This window comes from Phytophthora infestans, genomic scaffold (assembly GCF_000142945.1).
Source record: "Phytophthora infestans T30-4 supercont1.22 genomic scaffold, whole genome shotgun sequence".
Taxonomy (NCBI): domain Eukaryota; phylum Oomycota; class Peronosporomycetes; order Peronosporales; family Peronosporaceae; genus Phytophthora; species Phytophthora infestans.
In genome coordinates this window covers 381,059-395,495 of record NW_003303737.1, presented here as the reverse complement: position 1 = coordinate 395,495, position 14,437 = coordinate 381,059, and the positions used below count along the sequence as shown (strand labels likewise).

Genomic DNA, 14,437 nt, shown 5'->3' with positions numbered 1-14,437 from the left:
TTGCAATACTTACTGCAGTTTTTTTTATTGGTAATTGTGGAATTTCCCTTTTTATTATTGCGCTGACCCACCGTCAATTCCGTATAATACTGTATTGGAGAACCCCTGTACAGGACACAATCGCATATAAGACTGTGTCCAAGTATCTTTCTTTGCCTATTTTAAAATTGGTGAAGTTTCTAATCAGGACACTTACAGTTGGATACTGGACACATGCTTCATCTCATTACTTTTATTGCGAGTAAAATCCCTCGTTCATAAAATGCTGCAATATTTGCTGTCAGATGTGCGTACTTAAACAGTGTACTGGATTTTTACGAGGCGCGAACTTACCGGGGCTGTACTGTTTTACTAATCCAAATTCTGACTTAACTCGCCGATTTTCATAATCCAGTTCACTAGTACTGGATTTTGGAAATTCTTCCACAAACATACACACACATGCATAATGTAAACGCTACCCAGAAAAGTCATAGACATTTTTTATATTGTGTAAATAAAAACGTCGAAGAAGGATGTCCACGATGCGAGGAGATCTGCAAGCTGCCTGTGTGTTTTCGCTCTGGTTTATATGGAGCATTTTTGATTTTGATTCGAACGCAAGCGATACGATACACTCCTATGCCGATGAAGCTAGCTGCATTCCTCTCCATCGCCGCGATTGCTATAATGTCGACGACGACTGCCACGCCTACTCAAAGGAACATGATTTTTGTATCCGGATACACGGAGGCTCCATGCGCCGACACTCCGTGCCTTCCGGAGCATGCTCCAGTGTGTGGATCGAATGGCGTCACGTACGAGAATGAGTGCGAGTTGGGCCAGGCCAATTGCAACAACGCTGGCCTGAACGTGACTCAAGTGAGCTATGGCGCGTGCCCCTGCGGTATCCAGGTCGCGATCGCGTAATTGACATGGAAAGGGGTTAGCTCCGAGAACCACTCCACAAAATTTTTTTTTTTCAATCAGCTACTTTAAATAATGTAAACTTCAGCACTCGATTAAAAAGAGCGATGAAGACAACGTTCTATTGCTTGCTCTCGTCCTCAAAGTTAGTTGTCCAAAAGTCTTTGAGCTACCAACGCAATATGCGCATTGTCAGTAAAGATCACAGACCACGTACTTTTAATCTCCCTACAACCACTGCCTTCTTTTCTTCAAGTCGTCGGAAGTAGCCTGCGGGGCTATTACGCTGTCTTGTGGGCGACGGTAGTATCTCAAGTCTCCAGTACGTCGTGAATGGATGCTAGACCTGCGCAGAATACACAATCCCAGACGAAGGAAGCTCTGCTGGTCAAATCGAACAGTGTGCCGTGTACATTGCACCGTTGTGTAATCCTGAAATCTGTGAAACACCCGATGGTGTCAACTCGAAAGTCGTCGTCTTTTCAAGCGTTTTCCTGCCACGATAGCAAACCCTACACTACTTCAGGGAGGCCCTGGCGTATCGCCCACTGACTGTGAGTTTTTTTACGGGAGTTTTGGGAGTTCTGAAATCAATACGGATGTCTTTCTATTTCATCGCAGTGGAGGAATCAATGGGCCATCGACGATGGTGACACTGCACGAGTTGAAAGAAGCCGTGAGCGTATACACGACGGCCCATCAAGGTACAGGACGCAGCACAAAATTGAAGTGAGTCGCATCGCAGAGTACTACTACAGGATCTCCTTGGAGCCATTCGTTTGACACGTCGGAGGCGCCTGGATGTGCCAATGACTTACATGGAGTCGGTACAATTGTGTATGGTGCCAGCTATTAATACGATACAATTTTGGTGTAAAGGCGCATGCAGCTAGATCCTCCAAACGGGATTGGATATGTACTCGATACTATCGAGTCGATAGTGTCGGTGCAACCGCTGGGACATCTGATAAGGAGTTCGCCTACGTGTCGAGATCTGGCATTACCTATGGCGAAGTCCGCGATGCTTTCTTAGCGCTTTGTGAGAGTGACAGCAGCTGCAAATCTTACTTTCAAGTCAACAATACGCTTCAAGGTTTAATCGAGAAGTTTGACATCGACCCAAACTCCACCAGTCCAATGTTAATGGGAAAAATCGGCAGAATCGCGGTGTCATTCAGTCTGCGATCTGTACTGGCAAGTGATCCGTACATCCGAACCTTAATTCCGCCTCTTGTTTACCGCCTCTATCGATGTAGACGTAGACGTTCTGTCCCAATACTTTACAATCCTCACTGCGAATACTAATCCGCTAAACCGCAAGACGCTGTATTTGAATCGACGCTACCCCAGAGTATCATTGTCTTCTCTGAGATGATGCACTACCATCTTTGTCTGAGATGAAGGCTCGATTTACAAATGCTAAAATAGCTACTGGAGGGATTCCTACTTGGTTCAGTCAACATACTCTGCCTTCACGAAAGAGAAGTCTCACTCGTGTGACGAGACTAATGTTGGTAGTTTTGACTCGAGCGGCATCATAGATCAGTACTGGGACCAAACAGCAAACCAAGCAAGCATTTTGCTGCTAAGTGGAAAGCTGGACCTTCAGACACCCAACAAATACGCCGACGCCTTTTGGAAAAATCTTGACCGCGATAGGAAAGAACTAATAGCCTTCGAATACGCAACACACGGTGCTCTCAAGACGACTAAAATGGCTGCTGATGATCTGGAGAGTGAAACTTGTGAAATGAAAGTACTAGCATCGTATGTACGCGCTGGTGGAGATCTCGAGGGTTTGGATAAATCCTGTGTGGCTTAGATGCCAGCATTTGATCTGTCTCCGCCAGATGCCTATTTGTACAGCTACTTTGGTACAGACGATGCCTTCGATGGCGTGTACAACTCGAGCTTAGCTCAATACTAGCATGATATTTCTAGATTTGTCGATGATCACCGAAGCATCTTCAAATTCCCGATACCTAAAGGTAAGTTTTACATAATATGGCATAAGCGTAAACTGTTCCATAACAAAGTGTAGGTTTTCCAGAATCTATCGAGTATTACAACGAAACATCGTGTTTTTATTTATGAAGAATTCACCAATCCTCCAGCTGTAAACTTTCTGTTTCTTGACTTCAAAATTCTGAACACACGTCATTAACCATGGAAGCCCATACCCAAGAAGCTCACGGATAGTACACAATTTTACCTTGAGCTGGCGTTATATACTCTCCTTTGGCGGATATCATGCACAATAATACGCAGCTCACCAAGTCCAAAATTAACCGTTTCTGCTCTTCAAGGGCAATGACGGGTCCTCCAGGCCGAATCATTCGGACTCAGATGAGCTAGTGCTTCCCTGTGAGGCCAGTACCTCATTTAAAAGTATTGACCTGAGCGCGATCGCGAATTCGCGCGAATCCTCGTCGGCCTTGTTCTGCAATAATCGATGAAATTTATCGGCGACTAAACCTTGTCCGGACTGTGGAGTGTCCACGCAACAGTGGGTTCTGCCGCATGCACACTTCCACGCCACGCATGATTGTCCATCCGCTGACGCAGCGTAGAATGCACACGCCTGCTTCGATAGAGCGCATCCCGCTAAATCCACCTTCACCTTCAGAGTTAATCTTCCAGGTGTACACCACTCGGTTCGTCTCTACAAAGCGCCGTCCGACATACCGCTGAAGCAGTGACATCGCCTCTCCAGACTATCGAACGGTCTTTTTGATCTTTTCGGCAAAAAAATCGAATTTCGGTTCAAAATGTTTTTTTGCGGTTTTTTTGTGGTTTTTTTGTCAACGTTGCCATTTCACCATGGTCCTTCGGAACTCGTCGCAAGTGGACTACTGTAAATGACTGGCTAACCAAGCTTGGTTGTGCCTTTGGCTCTTGCCTTTCGCGTTGGGCATTTCCAATTCTTTAATCAATGGGTCGGGTACGCAAAGAAGGTGTGTGGTCTCATTTCAAGGATCATCCCAAGGGGAAGTATAAGACTCGGCGAGTGAAGTGTAATCACTGCACTACGACCATGTCTGCGATGGTGAAACATATGCAGCGCCATATCATCAACTGCGAGAAGATATCGCGTGGGTGAGGGCGCATGCTACTTGAAGACAACGTTTTGGTGGAGGATTTGGAGCGTCACTCACCATTATTTTTCTGTTTTTTTCTTAATCAGCTACTAAAAATAATGTATACATGAGGAAAGCACTTGATTAAAAAGTACGATCAAGACAACGCTCTCTTGCTTGCTCTCGTCTTGAAAGCGCTAACGTACAAAAGGCTTTGAGCTCCTAACGCAATCTACGTATTGTCAGCAGCATATGTCTCTGCAACTTATCGATGGACGCCCGGGTAATGAAAAATACCCCTGCCTGTTTCTTTGACGTACAATGCCCCCTCTCTCTCTCCGTGTTACTGAGCAGTCATTCTCAGCGAATCGTCTCTGTACAAACATTTGCACCTCTAATACTGCCCAACTCTTATATCATAACAGTGTGATTTCGAGACATTACGATGGAGAAATCTAACATCTCCCATCCATTTCATTTATGTTTGACCTGGTAAGCAGACAAGTTACGCCATCTTGGACATAACTTCACCGTCTCCAAAGGTTGCGTTAGTGTATTGTTAAGAGCCCATTGGCTGGTGTGACTCCTGTATTTGTGCAGGAACGTACAGTTTCTGCTTCCCTGACTCCTCTCTATCAATAAATTTGTAAGTCATCACATCTCAAGTATGATCTTAAAGTCTGTTTAATTTTAATAAACGGTAGCACCACTATGTGTAACGCTAGGGCTTTGTGGAATAAAGGCCATGATGACTTGCCTCTCTTGAACACAGGGTGGCGTCGGCAAAGCGACACAGACATCAGTTATACTTCACACGCCAGACTCCAACATGGATTCTCTCTTTGAAGATGTCGACGACTTTGTGAACTCTAGTTGCCTGGAATCTATACTCAGCATGCCGTCTGAGCTAACCGATAACTTTCATTCAAGCTACGATGCTCTTCTACCCAGCTCTTCATACACCCAAGTGTTGTGTACAGACGGCATGATTGAGACGGCCGAAGAGGCCAAGGCGCGTCGAGAGGAGCAGGCAAGTCGACGCAGGAAGCAGCGCCAAAAAGCCAAAGACGAACGCTCGGCATTAAAACGGAAGGTGAACGATCTTACGGATCATCTGAACCAGCTAAAAAGCTTGAGAGAATCGCGTGGACAATTACAGACGAATGATTTGGGTTCATTTTGGGGCAACGTCGCGAATCGACAGCGAGCAGAAAGACAAAGGCTCGAGGCAGAGCAACGTCGACTCATTCAAGCCGCGAAAGTCCAAGCCTCGTATATAGATCACCTCCGCAGTCTAATCCACTGTTCTGGCAATGTCACGGAGATCACATACTTTTCAAGGCAGGACTACAACCCTTCTTATGCCATTCTACCTGTCGAGACAGCGTTGTTTACATCTCTTCTTCGAGAGACGGACGACTACTGCACCAGTGCCGACGATTTGGTACCGTTCAAATGCGACCAGACAGAAATGGCAATTTGGGACATGGCCCAGCTGCATCACCGCCAGAACGACCGTGAGGCGATAGATCGCTTGACCGGGTGTGAAGACACTATTATGCTCTTGTCCGGCAGCTGCCGTCTGGAGTATAGATAGGTTTTTTTTTATACCTAAAAAAAGAACATATATTAAACCAATTTTTTTGCTTATTTTTGCCGTCATGTTTTTTTTGGGTAATACTCGTTATTACCCCTGCTTGCGTTTCTGCTCCATCTCCAGCGCTGCTGCACCCAGTCTCAGCTCTTTAATCGTCGTCTACGTTGGGGAAGAGAATGTTGTCGCCATTCTCTTATATAGATCGCAAAGCTTGAGCACATTCTGACTGACGCTCCAAATCCTCCACCAAAACGTTGTCTTCAAGTAGCATGCGCCCCCACCCACGCGATATCTTCTCGCAGTTGATGATATGGCGCTGCATATGTTTCACCATCGCAGACATGGTCGTAGTGCAGTGATTACACTTCACTCGCCGAGTCTTATACTTCCCCTTGGGATGATCCTTGAAATGAGACCACACACCTTCTTTGCGTACCCGACCCATTGATTGAAGAATTGGAAATGCCCAACGCGAAAGGCAAGAACCAAAGGCACAACCAAGCTTGGTTAGCCAGTCATTTACAGTAGTCCACTTGCGACGAGTTCCGAAGGACCATGGTGAAATGGCAACGTTGACAAAAAAACCACAAAAAAACCGCAAAAAAACATTTTGAACCGAAATTCGATTTTTTTGCCGAAAAGATCAAAAAGACCGTTCGATAGTCTGGAAAGGCGATGTCACTGCTTCAGCGGTATGTCGGACGGCGCTTTGTAGAGACGAACCGAGTGGTGTACACCTGGAAGATTAACTCTGAAGGTGAAGGTGGATTTAGCGGGATGCGCTCTATCGAAGCAGGCGTGTGCATTCTACGCTCGTCAGCGGATGGACAATCATCGTGCGTGGAAGTGTGCATGCGGCAGACACCCATGTTGCTGGACACTCCACAGTCCGGACAAGGTGTAGTCGCCGATAAATTTCATCGATTATTGCAGAACAAGGCCGACGAGGATTCGCGCGAATTCGCGATCGCGCTCAGGTCAATACTTTTAAATGAGGTACTGGCCTCACAGGGAAGCACTAGCTCATCTGAGTCCGAATGATTCGGCCTGGAGGACCCGTCATTGCCCTTGAAGAGCAGAAACGATTATTTTTGGACTTGGTGAGCTGCGTATTATTCTGCATGATATCCGCCAAAGGAGAGTATATAACGCCAGCTCAAGGTAAAATTGTGTACTATCCGTGAGCTTCTTGGGTATGGGCTTCCATGGTTAACGACGTGTGTTCAGAATTTTGAAGTCAAGAAACAGAAAGTTTACAGCTGGAGGATTGGTGAATTCTTCATAAATAAAAACTCACGATGTTTCGTTGTAATACTCGATAGATTCTGGAAAACCTACACTTTGTTATGGAACAGTTTACGCTTATGCCATATTATGTAAAACTTACCTTTAGGTATCGGAATTTGAAGATGCTTCGGTGATCATCGACAAATCTAGAATATCATGCTAGTATTGAGCTAAGCTCGAGTTGTACACGCCATCGAAGGCATCGTCTGTCCCAAAGTAGCTGTACAAATAGGCATCTGACGGGGACAGATCAAATGCTGGCATCTAAGCCACACAGGATTTATCCAAACCCTCGAGATCTCCACCAGCGCGTACATACGATGCTAGTACTTTCATTTCACAAGTTTCACTCTCCAGATCATCAGCAGCCATTTTAGTCGTCTTGAGAGCACCGTGTGTTGCGTATTCGAAGGCTATTAATTCTTTCCTATCGCGGTCAAGATTTTTCCAAAAGGCGTCGGCGTATTTGTTGGGTGTCTGAAGGTCCAGCTTTCCACTTAGCAGCAAAATGCTTGCTTGGTTTGCTGTTTTGTCCCAGTACTGATCTATGATGCCGCTCGAGTCAAAACTACCAACATTAGTCTCGTCACACGAGTGAGACTTCTCTTTCGTGAAGGCAGAGTATGTTGACTGAACCAAGTAGGAATCCCTCCAGTAGCTAGTTTAGCATTTGTAAATCGAGCCTTCATCTCAGACAAAGATGGAAGTGCATCATCTCAGAGAAGACAATGATACTCTGGGGTAGCGTCGATTCAAATACAGCGTCTTGCGGTTTAGCGGATTAGTATTCGCAGTGAGGATTGTAAAGTATTGGGACAGAACGTCTACGTCTACATCGATAGAGGCGGTAAACAAGAGGCGGAATTAAGGTTCGGATGTACGGATCACTTGCCAGTACAGATCGCAGACTGAATGACACCGCGATTCTGCCGATTTTTCCCATTAACATTGAGTTTGGGTCGATGTCAAACTTCTCGATTAAACCTTGAAGCATATTGTTGACTTGAAAGTAAGATTTGCAGCTGCTGTCACTCTCACAAAGCGCTAAGAAAGCATCGCGGACTTCGCCATAGGTAATGCCAGATATCGACACGTAGGCGAACTCCTTATCAGATGTCCCAGCGGTTGCACCGACACTATCGACTCGATAGTATAGAGTACATATCCAATCCCGTTTGGAGGATCTAGCTGCTTGCGCCTTTACACCAAAATTGTATCGTATTAATAGCTGGCACCATACACAATTGTACCGACTCCATGTAAGTCATTGGCACATCCAGGCGCCTCCGACGTGTCAAACGAATGGCTCCAAGGAGATCCTGTAGTAGTACTCTGCGATGCGACTCACTTCAATTTTGTGCTGCGTCCTGTACCTTGATGGGCCGTCGTGTATACGCTCACGGCTTCTTTCAACTCGTGCAGTGTCACCATCGTCGATGGTCCATTGATTCCTCCACTGCGATGAAATAGAAAGACATCCGTATTGATTTCAGAAGTCCCAAAACTCCCGTAAAAAACTCACAGTCAGTGGGCGATACGCCAGGGCCTCCCTGAAGTAGTGTAGGGTTTGCTATCGTGGCAGGAAAACGCTTGAAAAGACGACGACTTTCGAGTTGACACCATCGGGTGTTTCACAGATTTCAGGATTACACGACGGTGCAATGTACACGGCACACTTTTCGATTTGACCAGCAGAGCTTCCTTCGTCTGGGATTGTGTATTCTGCGCAGGTCTAGCATCCATTCACGACGTACTGGAGACTTGAGATACTACCGTCGCCCACAAGACAGCGTAATAGCCCCGCAGGTTGCTTCCGACGACTTGAAGAAAAGAAGGCAGTGGTTGTAGGGAGATTAAAAGTACGTGGTCTGTGATCTTTACTGACAATGCGCATATTGCGTTGGTAGCTCAAAGACTTTTGGACAACTAACTTTGAGGACGAGAGCAAGCAATAGAACGTTGTCTTCATCGCTCTTTTTAATCGAGTGCTGAATTTTACATTATTTTAAGTAGCTGATTAAAAAAAAATTTTTTTGGGGAGTGGTTTGTGTATTGGTTCGGAGCTAACCCCTTTCCATGTCAATTACGCGATCGCGACCTCATTCATTCTGGATACCGCAGGGGCACGCGCCATAGCTCACTTGAGTCACGTTCAGGCCAGCGTTGTTGCAATTGGCCTGGTCCAACTCGGACTCATTCTCGTACGTGACGCCATTCGATCCACACACTGGAGCATGCTCCGGAAGGCACGGAGTGTCGGCGCATGGAGCCTCCGTGTATCCGGATACAAAAATCATGTTCCTTTGAGTAGGCGTGGCAGTCGTCGTCGACATTATAGCAATCGCGGCGATGGAGAGGAATGCAGCTAGCTTCATCGGCATAGGAGTGTATCGTATCGCTTGCGTTCGAATCAAAATCAAAAATGCTCCATATAAACCAGAGCGAAAACACACAGGCAGCTTGCAGATCTCCTCGCATCTCGTGGACATCCTTCTTCGACGTTTTTATTTACACAATATAAAAAATGTCTATGACTTTTCTGGGTAGCGTTTACATTATGCATGTGTGTGTATGTTTGTGGAAGAATTTCCAAAATCCAGTACTAGTATGAAAATCGGCGAGTTAATTCAGAATTTGGATTAGTAAAACAGTACAGCCCCGGTAAGTTCGCGCCTCGTAAAAATCCAGTACACTGTTTAAGTACGCACATCTGACAGCAAATATTGCAGCATTTTATGAACGAGGGATTTTACTCGCAATAAAAGTAATGAGATGAAGCATGTGTCCAGTATCCAACTGTAAGTGTCCTGATTAGAAACATCACCAATTTTTAAAATAGGCAAAGAAAGATACTTGGACACAGTCTTATATGCGATTGTGTCCTGTACAGGGGTTCTCCAATACAGTATTATACGGAATTGACGGTGGGTCAGCGCAATAATAAAAAGGAAAATTCCACAATTACCAATAAAAAAAACTGCAGTAAGTATTGCAATATTGCCTACAGCTCTGCGTCACTTCCAGCCTCGTCACATCCAATAAATTCCTGTTTGCATGCAAAAACATAATCAGCTCAAAATTGGCAGGCAACATGCATGTCCGCTAAGGTGTAAGCACCAGCTTGCACTGCGAAAATAATCGCTCGCATGCATTTGATGTTGGGGGTAGCTGCTTCAACAACTCGCTGTAGATAATATCACCACTGTCTCCCCCATGCTTAGCGCGCTTGCTTGGACCAGCACGAAGAATATGCGTCGCGTAATCTTCCTTGCATGCCTTCCTCTTGCTACCACTGCATAAGATCTCGAATCGCTTGACCGCTACAGCTTCTGTAGCTGAAAGAACACCTCCGTTGATCATAGCAAGCTGCTTGTTTGTGGACTCTGAGATAATGATTGGCTATCAGATTCTTAACTAAGAGCTAGTATGGGAAATACAGACATCAAGAAACGGTGCTGAGACGTCCAATTGTTTCGTAAGGCATCTAAAGTTTCTATGAGCCTACTTTTGTAAATTATACTGGAAATATTGGAGCAATATCATATTCATATTTTTAAGGAAGCTGTAGTAATCCGTTTTTATATTTAAAAAACTGATTTTAGTGATACGAAATTTTCTATTCAGACCCCTGGTCCTGTACAATATTTTTAATATGATGGTAAAAGTAATTTTGCCATTACAATTTTATAAACTTGCACCAAAACATGTGGGTTTCATAACGGTTGGTTAGTTTTATATTAAAGTGTTATTTGTGAACTTTGGTATGTGCCTCCCCCCTGTCATGTCATTTTGAGAGTGACGTCTCCAACAGCACATTGTCCGTCAAATGCCCATTCTCCTATAGAACTGACTGTCGACGCACGTATCGATGAGACTGATGCTGCAGAAGGCCCTGCACATCGTTCTGCTCAGGCTGGTAGCAGCATCTGAACCAACTCACACAAGTTTGGCAATGGAACTTCAATCGAAAGGCAGACGGATCCTTCTACAAGCTCAAGATTAGCAAAAACCTACCTGCGCGCCCTCCCAGTAGCGAAAAGGCTTGTACAACAACGCCGATCGGTCAGAGGGGGTCTGGTCTGTTTGACAGTAGTCGAGCTCGGCGCGGAAGGAGCGAAGAGCTGAGCGATGTAGAACGCCTCTACGCCAAGCGCTGGGTTCATAATTTAGAGTTTAATTGGTGCAGGGGTTGGTTATAGCTGGGAGCCTGCCAACAACCTTCCGTGGAAGCTCAAAGTCGACTTTGAGTTAGAGACCATCGACTTTGTGTGTACCAACCAACAAGAGGGAGACTACGTACACGACGCAGCGAACGCGTGGCGAATCAGGAGTAATGACAAACTTACGTTTGTAAAAATTAAAACACGAACTGAAAACATACTGGAAACAGTACAATTAATAGCCACCTCCTTTTTTTAAAACAGTACACTAGTACTGGATTATGGAAATTCCTCTATGTTTGTGTGCTGTGATTGTGCTCATTAGGTCATTATCGATTTGTAGTACGCAAACATCTGGATTAGGCTTGTTACGGTTCAACACAAATATACTGCACTGGAAATCGCCTGGGGTTAGCGTTAGCTTCCTCTTAAGTGAATTTAATACCTGAAAGGTTACTTCGAAGCACCTGCCAATCCAGGTGACATTTAAGATATTACCTTAAAAATTCTTAGGACGCAGATGATATTACATGTATCATATATCAACTAATACCAGTACTACGGTGGGGGCTTATCTCGTGTAAATACTCAACAATCACCAACTGGGTTGGTGATCGGACTTCTCGAAGGGTGGCCGACTGGACGCCGCCCCATACTGTCATAACGTAAAAGGCGAAGCGCCGTAAGACCGTTTTACGACCCTGCATAAATATTGACATAAGATTAGTGAAAATTAGATGAGACGTAAATGTGGTCGATTTCAACTGCCTCTTTACGACGGTCATATGCCGATGAACTGTGCTGCTTGATTTCCGCCTTTCGTGTTTAAGTATCATTTCCAAATCGGCCAAAGAAGTAGGCAGGACTATAGTTATGGGCCAGTATCAGGGAATGCTGCAGCCTTGGACTAATACAAATTAGCCTACAACTAACCAATAATTACATGTGCTGCATTAGAAGAGATAAATGGGGGTCGCGTGAGATCATTGTTATTGACTCAAGCAGCAATAGCGACGAGGAGGTAAAGCCTGACTGGCCAATTGCATCTCAGTCCGAGCCGCGCGGTCGGGTTGCCCTGTCGGCACCTACCATAGTACCTACCTCTCGATTGGACATCTCTGTGAGTCTAAGAGGGGCCGGCGTTCGTCCGCCAGTTCCAGGAGCTCTCGAGCGGAACTCTACAACGAGAAGAAGCCGCACTGGCACCCTCCAGGGTGCTGTCAGCGATCATGGTAATTCACCGCAACGGAAACAACCCCCATCTGGATTGTACGCACGCCCCAAGAAGAATCTTTCTCCTTCACACCGCCCCAACTACGTAGTCCACGAAGTCCGAGTAAAAGCGAGCGCCGCCAAAGGTTTCCTCGAAGCCTGGGTCCTTGCCCAGCGCTACCGAGACGATCCGTACGAGTCCTATGAGTATGTTCGCGGGAACGCCAGCACCTTGTCCTGACATCGACTACGCTTCTACATATGGAGTAGCTTTTTTTGGCGTCTCCCTGGCCTCCTCGAATAGTTTACTTGCACGAATACTACAACCCGGCTTCGATTCGACTACCGTTCGTGTTCAATTACGGAGACTGCGGCTGCTCGGATCCATGCCGGATTGACACGTGCCGCAACGCGAACATAAATGTGGTTTGCACCGACAAGTGCTGCGTTTGGGAGGAGCTTTGCGCGAACCGCCTCGTGAGTCCAACAAGGTCGCTCTCAAGCAGGAGCCTACTACGGGGAAGTACGCACTGGTTGTTAATGTCGCCCTTGAACGTGGTGAGGTGCTCGGCGCGTACCTTGGTCGGCTTCGCTATGTGTAGGCCGACAGGGCCAAGCGTCAGAGGAACGACGGCTACATGCTCACCCTTCGTACACAAACGGACGGTATGCGCTCGAGGTATATTGGCATCGATGCGCATCTTCTGGGCGGTCGCATGCGCTTCGCTAACCATGCGTGCGATGCAAACGCTGACTTTTTTTAATTCGGAAACGGAGCTCACCACACTGTGGATGCGAGGCTACCCTGAACTACGACTCGGACCTCTGGTTTATGTGCCGTTGTAAGTATACCAAGTGCATCCACGCATCCATGCAGCTCGAAGGGTACCCGTAACTGTTCTTCCTAGCGCTCGTTCCTGAGCGAGGTAAATCGAGGGGAGAAATCGGTAATTTTGGTGAACATCGGCAGATACTAGCGGCTATACACCATAGTATGCATGCGAAGACGATTAAAACTTGCTCTACTGAACCGTCGCTTTTAGCGATATGGTAACGAATACCTCTCGGCTAGACGAAGTACTACCTGTCGCCAAATTCACCCGATGGCGTGGAATCCCAATACTTTTCGGTAGACGTGTTCTTTATCTCTAATTTTTTTTAATCTCTTTCCGATGTGGTGTAGCGGGATCAGCAAAATCTGCGAGATTGCCAGATCCAACTTACCAACTGCGCCCAGACACCGACTAACGGAGGGGGTCCCCCGATGATCCGTGTTCTGCTGAACTTTCCTCACCTTGTGTACCCGTCGGTAGGGCGGGATCTGCTCTCTCGGTAACTTCCGAAGAGTTCAAGTGGTGAAGCTTGAGTGTCTTGGCGAGACGTGGGGATGGGGTGGAGCAGCAGTGGAAAATCTTCACTCTGCGTCCGTGGATGGTTCCGTATCCTAAGCGAATATTCGAGCTTATGGATCCGGGGCCTAGATCGTGGATCTAGCCGTAGGGTTGCCTTGCGGGTGTGTTCCCTTGCCTTTGTGTTGTCCTTTAAGTCGTACTTGCCGCCTCCTGTGACGGGATCTTGAGAGTTGAGAACCTCTAGGGTGTAACCGACCAAGTAGTAAATTCGGTTAACTGTCGGATCTGCACGAGTAAAGGAAAAGCTCACTAGGTTGTAGGATCTGGCCAATGTATTATCCAGTTATCACTACCAACACTAGATTCGCAATTCCCAACCTTCTCGGAGCTCGTACGGCCAATGTAGTTCCGGTTCTTGAGGGCAGGAAGGGCCTTGCGTGATACTGTGCAAATTGAGGACTGTATTGATATTTAAGCCTATACCTGCCTGGGTTTCTACCTTCTATGTCTTTCATCTGCTAAATCCCTTACCAGGCTCGGCTGCATGTCCCTTCTTCCCTTGACCCATCATCCCAGCTGTGTTATCTTCCGATCCACCGGATATATGACGTAATCATCATGGTCACTCTATTATGGGTACACTCATCCGGATCCAGGTCGCTTGGATCCACCTCACTGTAATGGTACACTCGCCGTGGATCCGAGCTCTCCAATCATCCAACATCATCTCGCAACCTCCGTTGTCCCACGAAAGTTCGAGATCCACTGTATCCCTCATCCCTATACCCTGGATCCAGGTCCTCCAGGCGGGATCCTCCCTCCTTGGATACGAACTCAGAAGTATGA

At 46.4% G+C, this 14,437-nt stretch overlaps 2 protein-coding genes across 2 annotated transcripts; one reads left to right on the top strand and one right to left on the bottom strand.

The window, feature by feature from the left end:
• Positions 1–627: 627 nt before the first annotated feature.
• Positions 628–909, top strand: PITG_22942 (Kazal-like protease inhibitor; the record flags this gene model as incomplete). Its single annotated transcript, XM_002901068.1, has 1 exon — positions 628–909. The coding sequence occupies one exon, from the start codon at positions 628–630 to the stop codon at positions 907–909; it is 282 nt and encodes a 93-aa protein (XP_002901114.1).
• An 8,057-nt stretch (positions 910–8,966) lies between these two features.
• Positions 8,967–9,242, bottom strand: PITG_22941 (Kazal-like protease inhibitor; the record flags this gene model as incomplete). Its single annotated transcript, XM_002901067.1, has 1 exon — positions 8,967–9,242. The coding sequence occupies one exon, from the start codon at positions 9,240–9,242 to the stop codon at positions 8,967–8,969; it is 276 nt and encodes a 91-aa protein (XP_002901113.1).
• Positions 9,243–14,437: the final 5,195 nt, after the last annotated feature.